Genomic DNA, 12,655 nt, shown 5'->3' with positions numbered 1-12,655 from the left:
TTCTGGTTTCCTGAATTGTGCCAACACTATTTATTTAAGTGTAAATAATGTACCCTCTTTTTGCATGGGTAATATCTCAGAATCAAAGGGATGAATGTTTTGGCTTAAAGTGAAATTCCTGAGTTCAGTCGAGGTTTTAGAGTTTCTATTTGAGTGGAGATAAAGTAGTGCTTTGAGTAATGGCGTCGTGGACTTCGTCCGAAATTCTATACTAGCATGCCATTTTTCAAAATTGTTTTATATAGAATGGAGAGAAAATGTGTATGTATACATTTCCTGTTTATATATTTTTTTCCAGGAACGTCTCGACAGACCCCTAATTTGAAATACTGGAAGTATATAAATATTGCAGTACTTTCATCAGTATGCCGTATTCTCAATCACCAATGTGTCATCTTTTTCAGCGATAGACTTGACTTAACCGACATTTATTTAGACTTAAATCTTCCGAGTTTGCCACTTAAATATATAACCAGACTAATGTATATTGTGTCGATTGACCGGTTTGTTGCCGTAGTTTTGTAATGGTTTCCTAGCAACCCAAACAACTCAAGAACGAAGGGCAATTAAAACCAGCGAGTAACCGCTCCGATACTAACTACATTTACCAGCTAACTTTGTGTGCTGTATGTAATCCTGCCGTTACTAATGTAGAATAATAACCGTAGAGTTTAGTTGATGGGACTGATAAATATCGTACCTTTATTCGCTAACGTTAGCCGTTAAAGGCTGCAGGAGAAGATGAGCCAAACTCTGTGTCCTCGCATCTATGTGGAGGAAACACTGGCTCTTATCAAACCAGATGCCATCCACAAAACTGAGGAGATTGAGGATATAATCCTAAAATCAGGCTTCACCATTTTACAGGTTGGTTAAAATGTAAACTTGTCAACTATAACATGTGCTGCATATTGTCAGGAAGGGGTTGATGCAACTATCTGATTTCTGAAGCAATATTTTGTGTCTTGTATGGTACGATGCCCCTACCCAAACAAGTACCGAGTCTAACTAATGCATCGACGTGGCTTATTTATCCAAACATATATGGTACTCTGCATGTATTTTGGCTGATATGTGACAAATTGCAGTACAATAATGCAAAAGATATTTTTAGGCAACAGAGAAACAGAAACCATGATATAGTTTGTCCACCAGAGAGCGCTAACGATGTCCTCAACACATACCATGTCACATTTTCCTAACCAAATGTAAGGCATCTTAATCAAACATGTTCATTATTTAAATGAAAGCAATATAGGAAGATAAATTATCAGAATTTGTCCAAACATAACCCAGTATCAGTACTCATGTCACTGAAGTGTCCAATACTTCGTTCCTGTGGCAGAAGCGGAGGCTGCAGCTAAGTCCAGAGCAATGCTGTGACTTCTACGCAGACTTCTATGGAAGGCTCGTCTTTCCCAACTTGACTGCCTTCATGAGCTCTGGCCCTGTCATGGCCATGACTCTGGCCCGTCACAACGCCATCGCCCACTGGAAGTCCATCATCGGGCCTGTCAACAGCACCAAGGCCAGAGAAACTCATCCAGAGTGGTCAGTCTGTTAACTTACACGGTGTTGATTCAGCCTTTTGTTTTGGTGTCTGTTCCTCCTTGCACATGTGTTTTTGTGTATAATGCATTACAATGGTGAGCATATTTACTCAGAAACACTGCCTTGAAGGAGCGTACACACAAACCAATGAAACCATGTTAGATATTCAAGTTCCTGCTAATGCATCAAATGTCTGCTTAGCAACTAAATCAAACACCTTTAGTATATTAAGATACTGAAAGTAATTTGATTAACTATATCAATTCCACTACCAATGCAAGTTCTGCATATGTCCCAAAAACCCCAGAATATAACGTGTGAGCACATCCACATTAGGGTGTCACAATGCTTGATTATTTCTGTGATAACAGACAGGGAGCACTACTGTTGGACACATTATATTAACAAAATAATACTGTTTACAGTCTATATTCAGGTTACAATGGAAACACTTGATCAAGCAGTGGTTTTCATATGTGCACATGTATCCATAATTGATCGTGATTCTGGGCCTCCATATTATGACCATGCCCTTTGATAGCAGGTTATTCTATGACTTGGCATCGTGATTCCTTGTTTTTAAATAACGTAGAGCGGTAAAGGTTTGCAGTCATGTCAACACTCGAGATGTTTTCATGAATGTGATGTATTTTTCCTGTGCAGCCTCAGAGCAAAATACGGCACTTCTGAACTCAAAAACGCACTCCATGGCAGCGAGTCATTTCATGCGGCTGAAAGGGAGATCAAATTCATGTTCCCAAACTGTAAGCAATGCACAGAACCACACTTACTGTTTGTTTGTATAGAAATGTATTGACCAGTAATGCACCCCCACATGCTTTTTCTCTGCAGCTGTAATTGAGCCCTTTCCCTCAAGAGAAGCCACCAAAGAATACCTGAGCAAGCATGTAAACCCAACTCTGCTCCTTGGACTCACTGAGCTCTGCAAGCAAAAGCCACACAACCCCTGTGTAAGTATTCCATGCTCAACATGTGAAGGTATACAGTTATTTATTGTTATTTATTGCTGTTAACATGTCGTTTACTGGTGTTGAGCTTTGGTCCCTGAAACATCTTTCTCTATTATCCACTTTTTTCTTCATTAGATCTGGCTTGCTGACTGGCTGATCAACAACGACCCAAACAGGCCTAAAATATGTGATTGAGCCACTGTGGAAGAGGCGGAATGACAACAAATACATCATTTATAAACACATGTATCTATTCAGTACTATGATGAAATAAAATGTCTTTTCAGTGCTAATCCTCTGTTATGTTTGCTTTCTGGTAAAGCTGGTACAGCTGGTAAACCATTTGCTCTACCTTGAACACTTAAAGGGTGCAACTTGATTCATAACCAAAGTTCAGCAGCTTTACATGAGAACACTAACAACTGGTCCGAATCATCCAGTAAAACAAATATCACAGATTTGTTTGTTTTTTAACAAAGCAAATCTTTGTTTGTAAGTCCAACTAGGTCTCTTACGTCATCTGGAACTGTAGTAAATTAGCCAGTGGGTTAAAACGTTTTCATTTGATTTAATGAGCGTGATGAATGAATTGGATGACTTGTGTGAGCTGCGTTTAGTTGATTACATTCACTAAATGGACAAAACACTCATATGATATATTCTGGTCTACCAGCTTCATCTCTTGTTGCTCCTCTGGAACTGGTGCTCAAACACGTATTAACACACATTAACATGTATTTTCTGCCAAAGTACTACAGCTTGTAAAGAACCTACATGGGAATAAAGCTGTGTAACAGATATGTTACTGAATGAACAAAGTGACTTCACAGCATTACAGTATTTTATTCAGGCTGCTCTACAGTAGTTTGCATGTTAGTTAACATATTGCTTATTTAAATAATCTCAATGACTTGCAACAATAGTATCATGTGATAGTTCTTCAGCAACCAAAGAGAAAATATAGAGAAAAGACTTATATGAGTTACCATGACGTGGCTTGATGTTTTAGTCTTTAACTTCCATGTGACTATGAGTTATCTGGTCTGCAGTATAACTATGAGAGCAGCTTTGTGTGTGGATCTCTAACTCACTGTAGACAGAAGGCTGCTGCTGCTGCACAGGATAAGCAGTAAGCAGTGGTAAGAAATAGACGAGTGGACAATAAATCAAGAGAATTTTCCTTTAACAAACAAGCAACACATTCCAGTTAATATCAAACTGTCCCCACCGTCTAATGGATCAACTCACAACCTCTCAACCCACCACACAACAAAAACTGCATACAAACTTGACACAACTGTGTTTATTAGGAACCTATTGTACTTGATAATGTATGTGATTTCATTATGGTTAGGTGTCTGTTATTTTGTCCAGCCCATGTTCAGTATTTCTTTAAAACTTGTACAGTAGTCCTGGAAAGAAAGTCACCCTCATAGCATAGTTGTCCATGTACACATAGAAAGCTCGATGGCAGATCACTGAGTTGATCCATCATTAATGTTCATACAGAGATGCCAAGATCTACATTTTAACAGTTTTCACACATAGGCAGGGCACCGTTCATTTCCACGAGCCTGGACTGGACTACTGTTGCATTTGGTTACATTTGTATCAGGTCCAGAGTGAGAAGCAGACAAAGAGTAACGCTTTGACACATTGTTCCACGCAACAGTAGCGATTCATCATATCGTTTCTTTTAATTGCCGAGCAGTGGGCAACTCTTTTTCGTTAGACGCAGAAAGGGTACTCGGAGTTCCTTCCTGTGTGTTAAGGGCGTGAACATCTTCTGTGGAAAGAAAGGCACGTGTATGCGATTGGGCGGAGTCATGAGTGACAGCGGCGATCATCCAATCGGGTGGCTTCTCCACAGAAATGGCGTTTTTTTCTGCCGGTTCTAGAAAACCAACCACGAGTTGTCGTCGTGTGGGAGAATCCATCTTGAAGAGAGCTCTCCGGTTGTGTGACCAGTAAGCAGGTTTTCGTACTTCTTTAACCTTGGTATTGTCATTATATTGTCACGTAAGTACTCGGATTGTTGTAGTGTTTTCCTCGTTTTTCTGGTAGACGTAATATATTTAAATAGTAGTACATATAAGGCGTATATCGCGGCTAGCGCGGCCTATGCGTTACGTAACTGCGAATTTGAGTTGTCGAGTCCAGCCTTGGTTTATCAGCGTGACACAGAAGGCTACGCTGTTTGTAATCTCCCACCATTAGTGTGCTATCGATGCGGGGTGGTTGTGTACGTAAACGATACAGAGTTGCCGTTTTGCTGACACTGTGCAACAAATACGAATGAATGTTAAATGTATGGAATGCGGTCGTGCCGGTCAAAATGGTGGTGAATGCATGCACGAGCGCCGTGTAAATGGCGAAGCATGCACGGCATGATGCATTATATAACAGTCGGATGTGTGACATTTTTTTTTGTTGATGGGTTTTAGGTATAATAGTGCAAAATGTCCGAGACAGAGCAGCAGTATATGGAAACATCAGAAAACGGCCACGAAGTCGACGATGATTTTAACGGGGCCGAGCACGCCGAGCACACCGAGCACACCGAGGAGGGCAACGACGACGGGACCGAAGGGAACGAGGAGAGCAACGCCGTGAATGAGGAGTGCGAAGAGGGCGCAGGGCCCGACGCCGACGCTGACGGCGACGGCGACGGCAACTCGCAAAACGGCGGAACAGAGGGCGGACAGATCGACGCCAGCAAAGGCGAGGAGGATGCAGGGTGAGTTAAAAAAAAAAAAAAAAACGGTGGAAATGTTTCTTTAGTGATATCCGACATTTATTAGCAAGCGTCCGTGGTTCGCCGTGTCTCTTTGTTCAACCGGCCTTTGTTGGCGCCATATGCAGAGCGGACGAGGGGGGGATGGGCGCTTCAGCAGGGATCTAATCTAGCGTATTAGCTCGCGACAAACCGTTGATATGAAGTGTCTGATGTGGTCGTATCGAAAGGATTTTCGATTGGATTGAATTAATGTTGTAAATGCTGCTTTAAGCTACAGCAGCTGGAGCCCCCTCCCCCTACGTCATTGGGTCAACAGATGTTCTGGAACAGTGTGTACATTTACCCCCCCCCCCCCCCCCCCCCCCCCATTTAAAGTTAGAGGAGCAGGGCGGCCTGTATTGCTGAACATGTCCTTCTCTCTGTGCACAGGAAAATGTTTGTTGGTGGTCTCAGCTGGGAAACGAGCAAGAAGGATCTCAAAGATTACTTCACTAAATTTGGTGAGGTGACAGACTGCACCATCAAGATGGACCAGCAGACGGGCCGGTCAAGGGGCTTCGGCTTCATTCTCTTCAAAGAGGCAGCCGGCGTCGAAAAGGTGAGCGGGGGTAGACATTATATCGGAGCCAAAGTAACTTACGTTTACAAAGCAGGCGAGTTTCAATGTTTTCCTCTTTTGCTTTTAGGTTCTCGAGCAGAAGGAGCATCGGCTAGATGGGCGAGTGATCGACCCCAAGAAGGCCATGGCCATGAAGAAAGATCCCGTCAAGAAAATCTTTGTGGGAGGCCTTAACCCCGACACTACAAAGGAAGTCATTCAGGAGTACTTTGGGACCTTTGGGGAGGTACGGTATATAACACATTTGTCGGTTTATTAAGGAATTTAGTGCCTCGAGATATTGTCTGCTCTAACGTCCGCTCTGTTCTCGTGTAGGTCGAGACCATTGAGCTTCCACAAGATCCAAAGACAGAAAAGAGGAGGGGATTCGTATTCATCACATATAAAGACGAGACTCCTGTCAAGAAGGTCATGGAGAAGAAATACCACAACGTCGGTGGCAGCAAGGTAACAGAATACCGCACATTCTGCATACCGGTGAAACGTGCTGTATTCAGTTTCATGAATTAAGCGAAAAGTCATGCCGTGCTGCAACATAATGTGCTCTTGTGTGGTGTTCCAGTGTGAAATAAAAATAGCCCAGCCCAAAGAGGTCTACGTGCAGCAGCAGTACGGGGCCCGTGGATACGGAGGACGCGGCAGAGGCCGTGGAGGTAAGCACCGTGTCTGTGTACCTGCAAAATCCTCCTGTTGAACTATACTCAAACATTTGTGCCGAGTAGCTACCCGGGTCCTGTGTGCTGGAGAGTTGTGACAAAGGCCTCACCTGTTGTTTCTAGGCCAGGGCCAGAACTGGAATCAAGGTTACAACAACTACTGGAACCAGGGATACAACCAGAACTATGGCTACGGACAGCAAGGCTACGGATATGGCGGCTACGGCGGCAACTATGACTACTCTGCTGGTTATTACGGCTATGGGGGTGGCTACGACTACAGTAAGCGATAAGTGCCCCCCGGGAAAGAAAAAAGAATGAGAGAAACTTTATTTTCTTGGTCCTCCTTGTTGTACAGAAGAACTCAGTCCCTTTTTCTCTTGTCCTCCAGACCAGGGCAATACAAGCTATGGGAAAACTCCAAGACGTGGAGGCCACCAGAGTAGCTACAAGCCATACTGATCACACGTAGTGCAGGTATGCATTTTTGCATCATCCGTGGTAGTATGAGAACATAGCTGTAACCATTGGTGCCTTTTTGACCCCAAAGATCTCCATCTACTCTAAATCCATTCAAGCATTGTGGTGGGGTTAGGGTAGGCTGTGTTGTGGGGTCTGTGATCATTAAAGATGGATTCATTCCACCTGTCAGCCATCTTAAGATGCATCTCTACTACTTGATCAATAAGGGTTGAGTTGGTGGTGGTTTGAGAACAGGAATAAGGACCGTTTCACCTTTCACCAGGGTGCTAGGTGTAATAGTTAGCGGTCGTGCCCCCCCCCCCCCCCCCCCCCCCCCCCCCCAAAACAAAAGTTTGTCTGTCCATTCACTGACCTGTCAAACTCATTCATGCACCTGTCTGTCTGTGTGTAACTGCATGCCTTATTTGGTTTATTCTCAGTAACGTTAAGCACCGTGTTTTTCTCTTAAGGTCTAAAGTAAATAAGAAAAAGAGATCCATGGTCTGACCACAACCAACATGGGCTCTGGCTTTTCCTTTGGAGTTGGCAGAAATTTGGACTCATGCTCCATTTGTACAGATCAAGTGAGGAACTGGGGAAGCAAATGTCACTTTTCCACTTTTTATTTTATATTGTTTTGTGTCCATTTACATTTCCAGTGATGGAAGTGTTATTTTTACTGTACTTTTTGGTACCTTTTTGAATCTAATGTATTGTATGGTTGTATTTTTACATGTCTACTGGATTTACAGATGAGCAGGAGCAAGAGCTTTTAAAGCTCACAAATAAAACAATTTTCTTTTTCTTTTTTTTCTTTTCTTTTTGGTGTTTCTAGATCTTTAGTTATTTTCTCCCGTGCTGAATGTTGGATGCAAGTTGCATGGCTTCAGATGTGGGGTGAGGCAAAAATAAGGGATTTAAACTAATCAAAGGGTTCATTGTAAGAGTGTTAAGTGAATGTTTGCAGATCGCGTAGTAGACGAAGACAACCAGCATTTTTTTTTTTTTTTTTTTTTTTGGCTTTTAAGGAGATTCTTCCCCCCCATCATGTCTGCAATTTTAAGTGGCTTTACTAGTGTTATTCAACTGAACGCAAGCCTGTTAATGTACGAGGGTACTCCCTCTCTCACTGGAAACTCATTCCTCTAGTGTCTTGGGCAAATTGATAGAAATAAACTTTTGGTTTATATTACACATGGATCCTTTTGTTATTATTTGTAAAGGTAATGTTAAATGTTTTGTACTGTTAAATGGCTTGCTTGTTTTGTCATGAGTAATGTTAACATCTCTACGGATGCTGTGGGAGAGGGCGTCGCTGCCTGCAGGATAACTGGCTGAGTGTTAGTACCCGCCCCACTAGATGTGAAACTGCAGTACTTGAGCATTTTTATGAATGTGACTGAGGTAACGGTAGTGGTCTGGTAAGTGCTCATCTCAGCCGTGCTGTATTGAGAACATGTTGCTGATCAGTGTTGTAAGTTGGGACAAATTATAAAACATGCACAGCTGCTGTGAGGAGAAGAAAGGAGGAGTCAGGATTTAAAGAAAAAAAGATTTTATTTGAAGAAGAAAAATATATTGGTGGGAGTTCATTAGTGTTACATTAGCATCTTGTAGTGGACCACGATGGCAACAATGTGCTATAGCTGGCAGCAACTCCCACTGGCTGTGTTTCATCAGCTATGTGACCGCATTCATGCCTTAAAATGGCTCTGAACACCTGGGGGGGGGGGGGGGGGGGGGGGGAAGATAATAAGTGATGCTCTAGACAACTGGCAGCCTTTTAAAATCTTTCATAGTTGAGCTGTGATATGATGATGTACTGATAGACGGTAATTATGAGACTGATTATTCAATTTCAAAAAACAGTGACGTGGCAACATGTTCTGAGTGAAATGAACTTGTTTGATCTACTGGAACCTCAAGTATAGACATTCAAATCTCTACCTCTGGACTTTATGAATGTGACCATCTGACAATGTCTGATGCAATTAAAAGTTTTTCTACAGGTTTAACAAACCTTAGATGTCTTCCTTTTCCGGTTTAACCGTCACTGGCTTCCATGTCTGTGAGAACAAGAGAACTGAAAGTTATGCAACACTTAAATTACAAATGTGTGGTATCAAGTCTATATGGATCTTTCACAGTGTTCAGACTCACACTAAGTGTTGTAGTAGATGCATACCTACGACCGACCCTGTAGTAACCGCTTTAGGCTGAGGTGTTAGTGTAACTAACCTGTGAGGATGCGGTCAATACACTGAACCACCAGCTCTGCGTCCTCCATACTGAAACACATCGGAGGTTTAAACTTCACGACGCTTTCCCAGGGTCCATCTGTACTGACACAGATTTTATCCTCCTCTTTTAACCTAATGTAAAAGGAGCATGGAGTTAAATCAACAAACCGCTCGGCAGAGACTCTGAATACAAGAAAATCAAGCTGTATGTCAGTATTACGACACGGTACCTCTTCACCACAAGTGCTGCTGTTTCTGTGGCAGGAGTCTTACGCTCCCTGTCTTTAACCAGCTCGACACCCACAAACAGTCCCACACCCCTGTAAAAAAAAAACAACACATCATAGAGCTATGAGGTTGACTCTAATGAACCCCTCTGACCCACCTCAACATCAGGTAACATTTGAATAACAGAACAGGTGATTTTATTTAATTTTAGAGCATCTCCCTGTGTAAATAAATATGTATACAGCCCAAAAATACTTAATTTAACATCCCAGTTTAACAAGTTACGGCTGTTTATATATTTATTTCCCTCTTTTATTTGTGCTTGGTATTCTAATGAAAGGAATCTACACGCTCAAATTTGGACTCTTGGCTAAGGAATAGCGAGTGCCTTTATAGGCCCCTTTTCACAAGACTTTTATGCCACAGTAGCACATTTTCATACTTAAAAAGTCCCGTGCACTTTTACACGTACATTATTTTTTAAATAATAGTCTGTCGTGTTAAGTGATTACATAAGCTACAAGTTGTATCTCCCATGTGATGACACTTTATCTCAGATGCCCTGCATATCCACACAACTCAAGCCTGAGCACCCACCATGAAAATGGTTTTTCATGGTTTTTTTATTTATTATTCCAATCTGAATAAATGCCATGGACTCTAGAGCATAGAACAGCATTGGTCGTAATGAGTTTTAATGCCTGAGTGCATTAGTCACTGCATCCTTACCTGACATCGCCAATCACTTGATGTCGTGTTTGTATCTTTGTGAGCAAATCTTTAAGATGTGCTCCGACCCTTTGGGCGTTTCCTCTCAGGTCCTCTTTCTCTATCACATCGAGCAATGCCAGGCCAATAGCGCAGGACACCGGGTTCCCTCCGAACTGCATGAAGTTAGAGGAAAAAAACCCAAATAATTTCACCTTAATGTATGCATGCTTAACGAGAGGAAGTTAAGAGACATTTCAATAGAAATAAGTTTGCTTAAAAGCAGAAATCTGTTTGCAATTGACTTTGGGAATTCTTTATTAGTGATTATGTTTTATGCAGCAGCATAGTTGTTAAAAAGTGGCACTAGTCAAACACTAGTCAGTGATCAACATAACTACCACAAGAAAAGAGAACAAATTATACTTAACATAGTTTAACTTTTTACCTTAGAAGACACCATCTGTGTGTGACTGACATCAGTTTACTAATAAAAGAAGGTCTTACTATGATATCGCACTATACTGAGAATGATGTTGTATTCCTTATGACACCCTGGCTGTCTCTACAGCTGCGAGCAGCTATAGAAAGCAACTTGAAGAATGTGTTCATAATGTGTTACGGCTACTGTATAGTCACCGTATTGAAGTACTCCACTCCATTGGCTGCGAAAGCTGCGGCTATTTCTACGGTGGTAGCCACACATGCCAGGGGATGCCCATTGCCCATGGGTTTACCCATGGTCACTATGTCGGGACAGAAACCCTCCCCGTGCAGCTGGAACGCCCAGAAATGACTTCCCACGCGGCCAAACCCCGTCTGCACCTCGTCTGCCACAAACACTCCGCCGGCTGAGCGCACGTATCTGTGGGAGATGCACCGTGTCAACACTAACGTAGGTGTGGCTGAGCTATGGCAGAACCTGAAAGTGAGTCACCACTCACTCTGCAACTTTAGTCGAATATCCTTGGGGCAAAATGATTTGTCCTCCGACACTTGGCATTGATTCAGCAAAGAAGGCAGAGATCTGTATTGAAAATGTAGTAAATAAGTAACATGAATGGCATGCATTGGTCATGTTCATTACACCATTATACATTAAAGGTGTTAAGAGCATTGCTGATTTGATCCATGCTGCGTAAAACTGTTTTAAAGAGTACCTTACGACCCTTCCTGTGCACCTCCTCTATTAGGTCTTTCACTGTATCAGCGTATGCTTGGCCGGGGTTGGGGTGATCCTCTCCGTACGTGCCCCTGTAGGTGTCTGGTAACGTGGCCTAGGACGATGAAACACATTCTTTCAGACAGACGGACAGCCCACTGTTGGTCAGTGGTTTTGTGAGATGATGGTATTATGAATTTACACACCACATGAACCCATTCTTTCTGTCCTGCCAGTTTCCGGAACTTGTACGGACTAATGTCGATGAGGGACATTAGATGCCCATGGTATGCACTAGTATAAAAGGAGAGTTGTAATTGAGTGTATTGTCTGGGGGGGGGGGGGGGGGGGGTGAATGTGTTGCAGTAGTACAGAATACTTACTGGTCAAGCACAATGACGTCCTCGTGCTGGGTGTACTGCTGAGCCAAGCGGAGGGCAAGATCATTGGCCTCTGAACTGTCAGGAGAGCAGATGTAAAATCACAGGAGTGGTACTTCAGGAGTACTATTCTTTCTGTGTGTGTGTGTGGGGGGGGGGACGGGGGCGCACAATTTACCCAGAGTTTACAAAGTAGAACACGCACAGCTTCTCGGGCAGGGTGGCAGCCAGCCGGTCTGCATACGTGACTATGTTGTCGTGCAGGAATCGTGCATTTGTGTTCAGCAGGTCCATCTGTGCTGCTGCAGCTGCAGTGATGCTGGGGTGACAGTGGCCCACTGCGAAAGGAATCATACTGTATGTTACTTTTAAAAAAACATTAAAAACGTGCTGCCATGACAGGCGGAGGGTAATATAAGGTGTTTTACAACGGTAATAAATGGACTATGCACCGGGTGGTACATGTGTTACCATGATGAACGTTGCTGATGCAGTCCAGATAGCGCTCGCCGTTTTCATCAAATAGATATTGGCCTCTCGCTCTCACTATTTTCACAGGATCGTCTGAGTAAAACAGTCTACATGACTGCCTGCGATCGAAGAAATTACTGTGTCAGTAACTTTCGTGCAAATGCTGCACAGCAGCACAATATGTGTACCAACGGGCATCAAGACAGTCAGTTTCCCTTTTACATACCCGATTAATCTCCTCCTCATTTCGAGAGTTTCTTCCTTCCTGAGTTTTTCAACTGCCATATTGTGTTTGTGTTTGTCTCTAACGAATACCAAAGACCACTGAGAAGAAGAGAGCGACTCAATGACAGTTCTCCTTCTCTTTGGAGTGTTTTCCGGTAGTTGTCGTGCTTTAAATTGCATTACTGCCCCCTACTGGATCTAATCGTCCACCATCCTCATTCTATTACAGCCCTGTTAAAAAGTCC

The 12,655-nt window shown here is 42.9% G+C and overlaps 3 protein-coding genes across 4 annotated transcripts; 2 read left to right on the top strand and 1 right to left on the bottom strand.

The window, feature by feature from the left end:
- Positions 1-741: 741 nt before the first annotated feature.
- Positions 742-2,745, top strand: nme5 (NME/NM23 family member 5; the record flags this gene model as incomplete). The annotated part of the gene is made up of 5 exons (XM_079168172.1): positions 742-867; positions 1,346-1,551; positions 2,215-2,315; positions 2,404-2,522; positions 2,658-2,745. 5 exons carry the CDS (start codon positions 742-744, stop codon positions 2,715-2,717), a joined length of 612 nt encoding a protein of 203 aa, XP_079024298.1. The 3' UTR covers positions 2,718-2,745.
- A 1,649-nt stretch (positions 2,746-4,394) lies between these two features.
- Positions 4,395-8,196, top strand: LOC306701916 (heterogeneous nuclear ribonucleoprotein A/B-like; the record flags this gene model as incomplete). The annotated part of the gene is given in 10 exon segments (XM_079167359.1): positions 4,395-4,489; positions 4,967-4,977; positions 4,980-5,259; positions 5,689-5,857; positions 5,946-6,104; positions 6,194-6,325; positions 6,441-6,531; positions 6,658-6,816; positions 6,926-7,011; positions 7,467-8,196. Coding segments are annotated over 9 exon segments (1,167 nt in total). The 3' UTR covers positions 6,997-7,011; positions 7,467-8,196.
- phykpl (5-phosphohydroxy-L-lysine phospho-lyase) lies at positions 7,957-12,543 on the bottom strand. 2 transcript variants are annotated; one of them, XM_079167357.1, is made up of 13 exons: positions 12,412-12,543; positions 12,186-12,304; positions 11,893-12,052; positions 11,718-11,792; positions 11,541-11,628; positions 11,333-11,449; positions 11,117-11,199; positions 10,812-11,037; positions 10,194-10,348; positions 9,467-9,556; positions 9,235-9,368; positions 9,017-9,062; positions 7,957-8,716 (listed from the first exon to the last, which is right to left on the bottom strand). In XM_079167357.1, the coding sequence occupies exons 1-12, from the start codon at positions 12,468-12,470 to the stop codon at positions 9,040-9,042; spliced, it is 1,329 nt and encodes a 442-aa protein (XP_079023483.1). In that variant the 5' UTR covers positions 12,471-12,543; the 3' UTR covers positions 7,957-8,716; positions 9,017-9,039. The 2 variants fall into 2 exon arrangements, with proteins under 2 accessions (XP_079023483.1, XP_079023484.1); XM_079167358.1 differs by having other exon boundaries at positions 11,920-12,052.
- Between the last annotated feature and the right edge of the window lie 112 nt (positions 12,544-12,655).

Source organism: Pholis gunnellus (assembly GCF_910591455.1).
Source record: "Pholis gunnellus genome assembly, chromosome: 10".
Taxonomy (NCBI): Eukaryota; Metazoa; Chordata; class Actinopteri; order Perciformes; family Pholidae; genus Pholis; species Pholis gunnellus.
The sequence above is the reverse complement of the archived record's forward strand: the minus strand, read 5'-3'. Positions and strand labels throughout refer to the sequence as shown.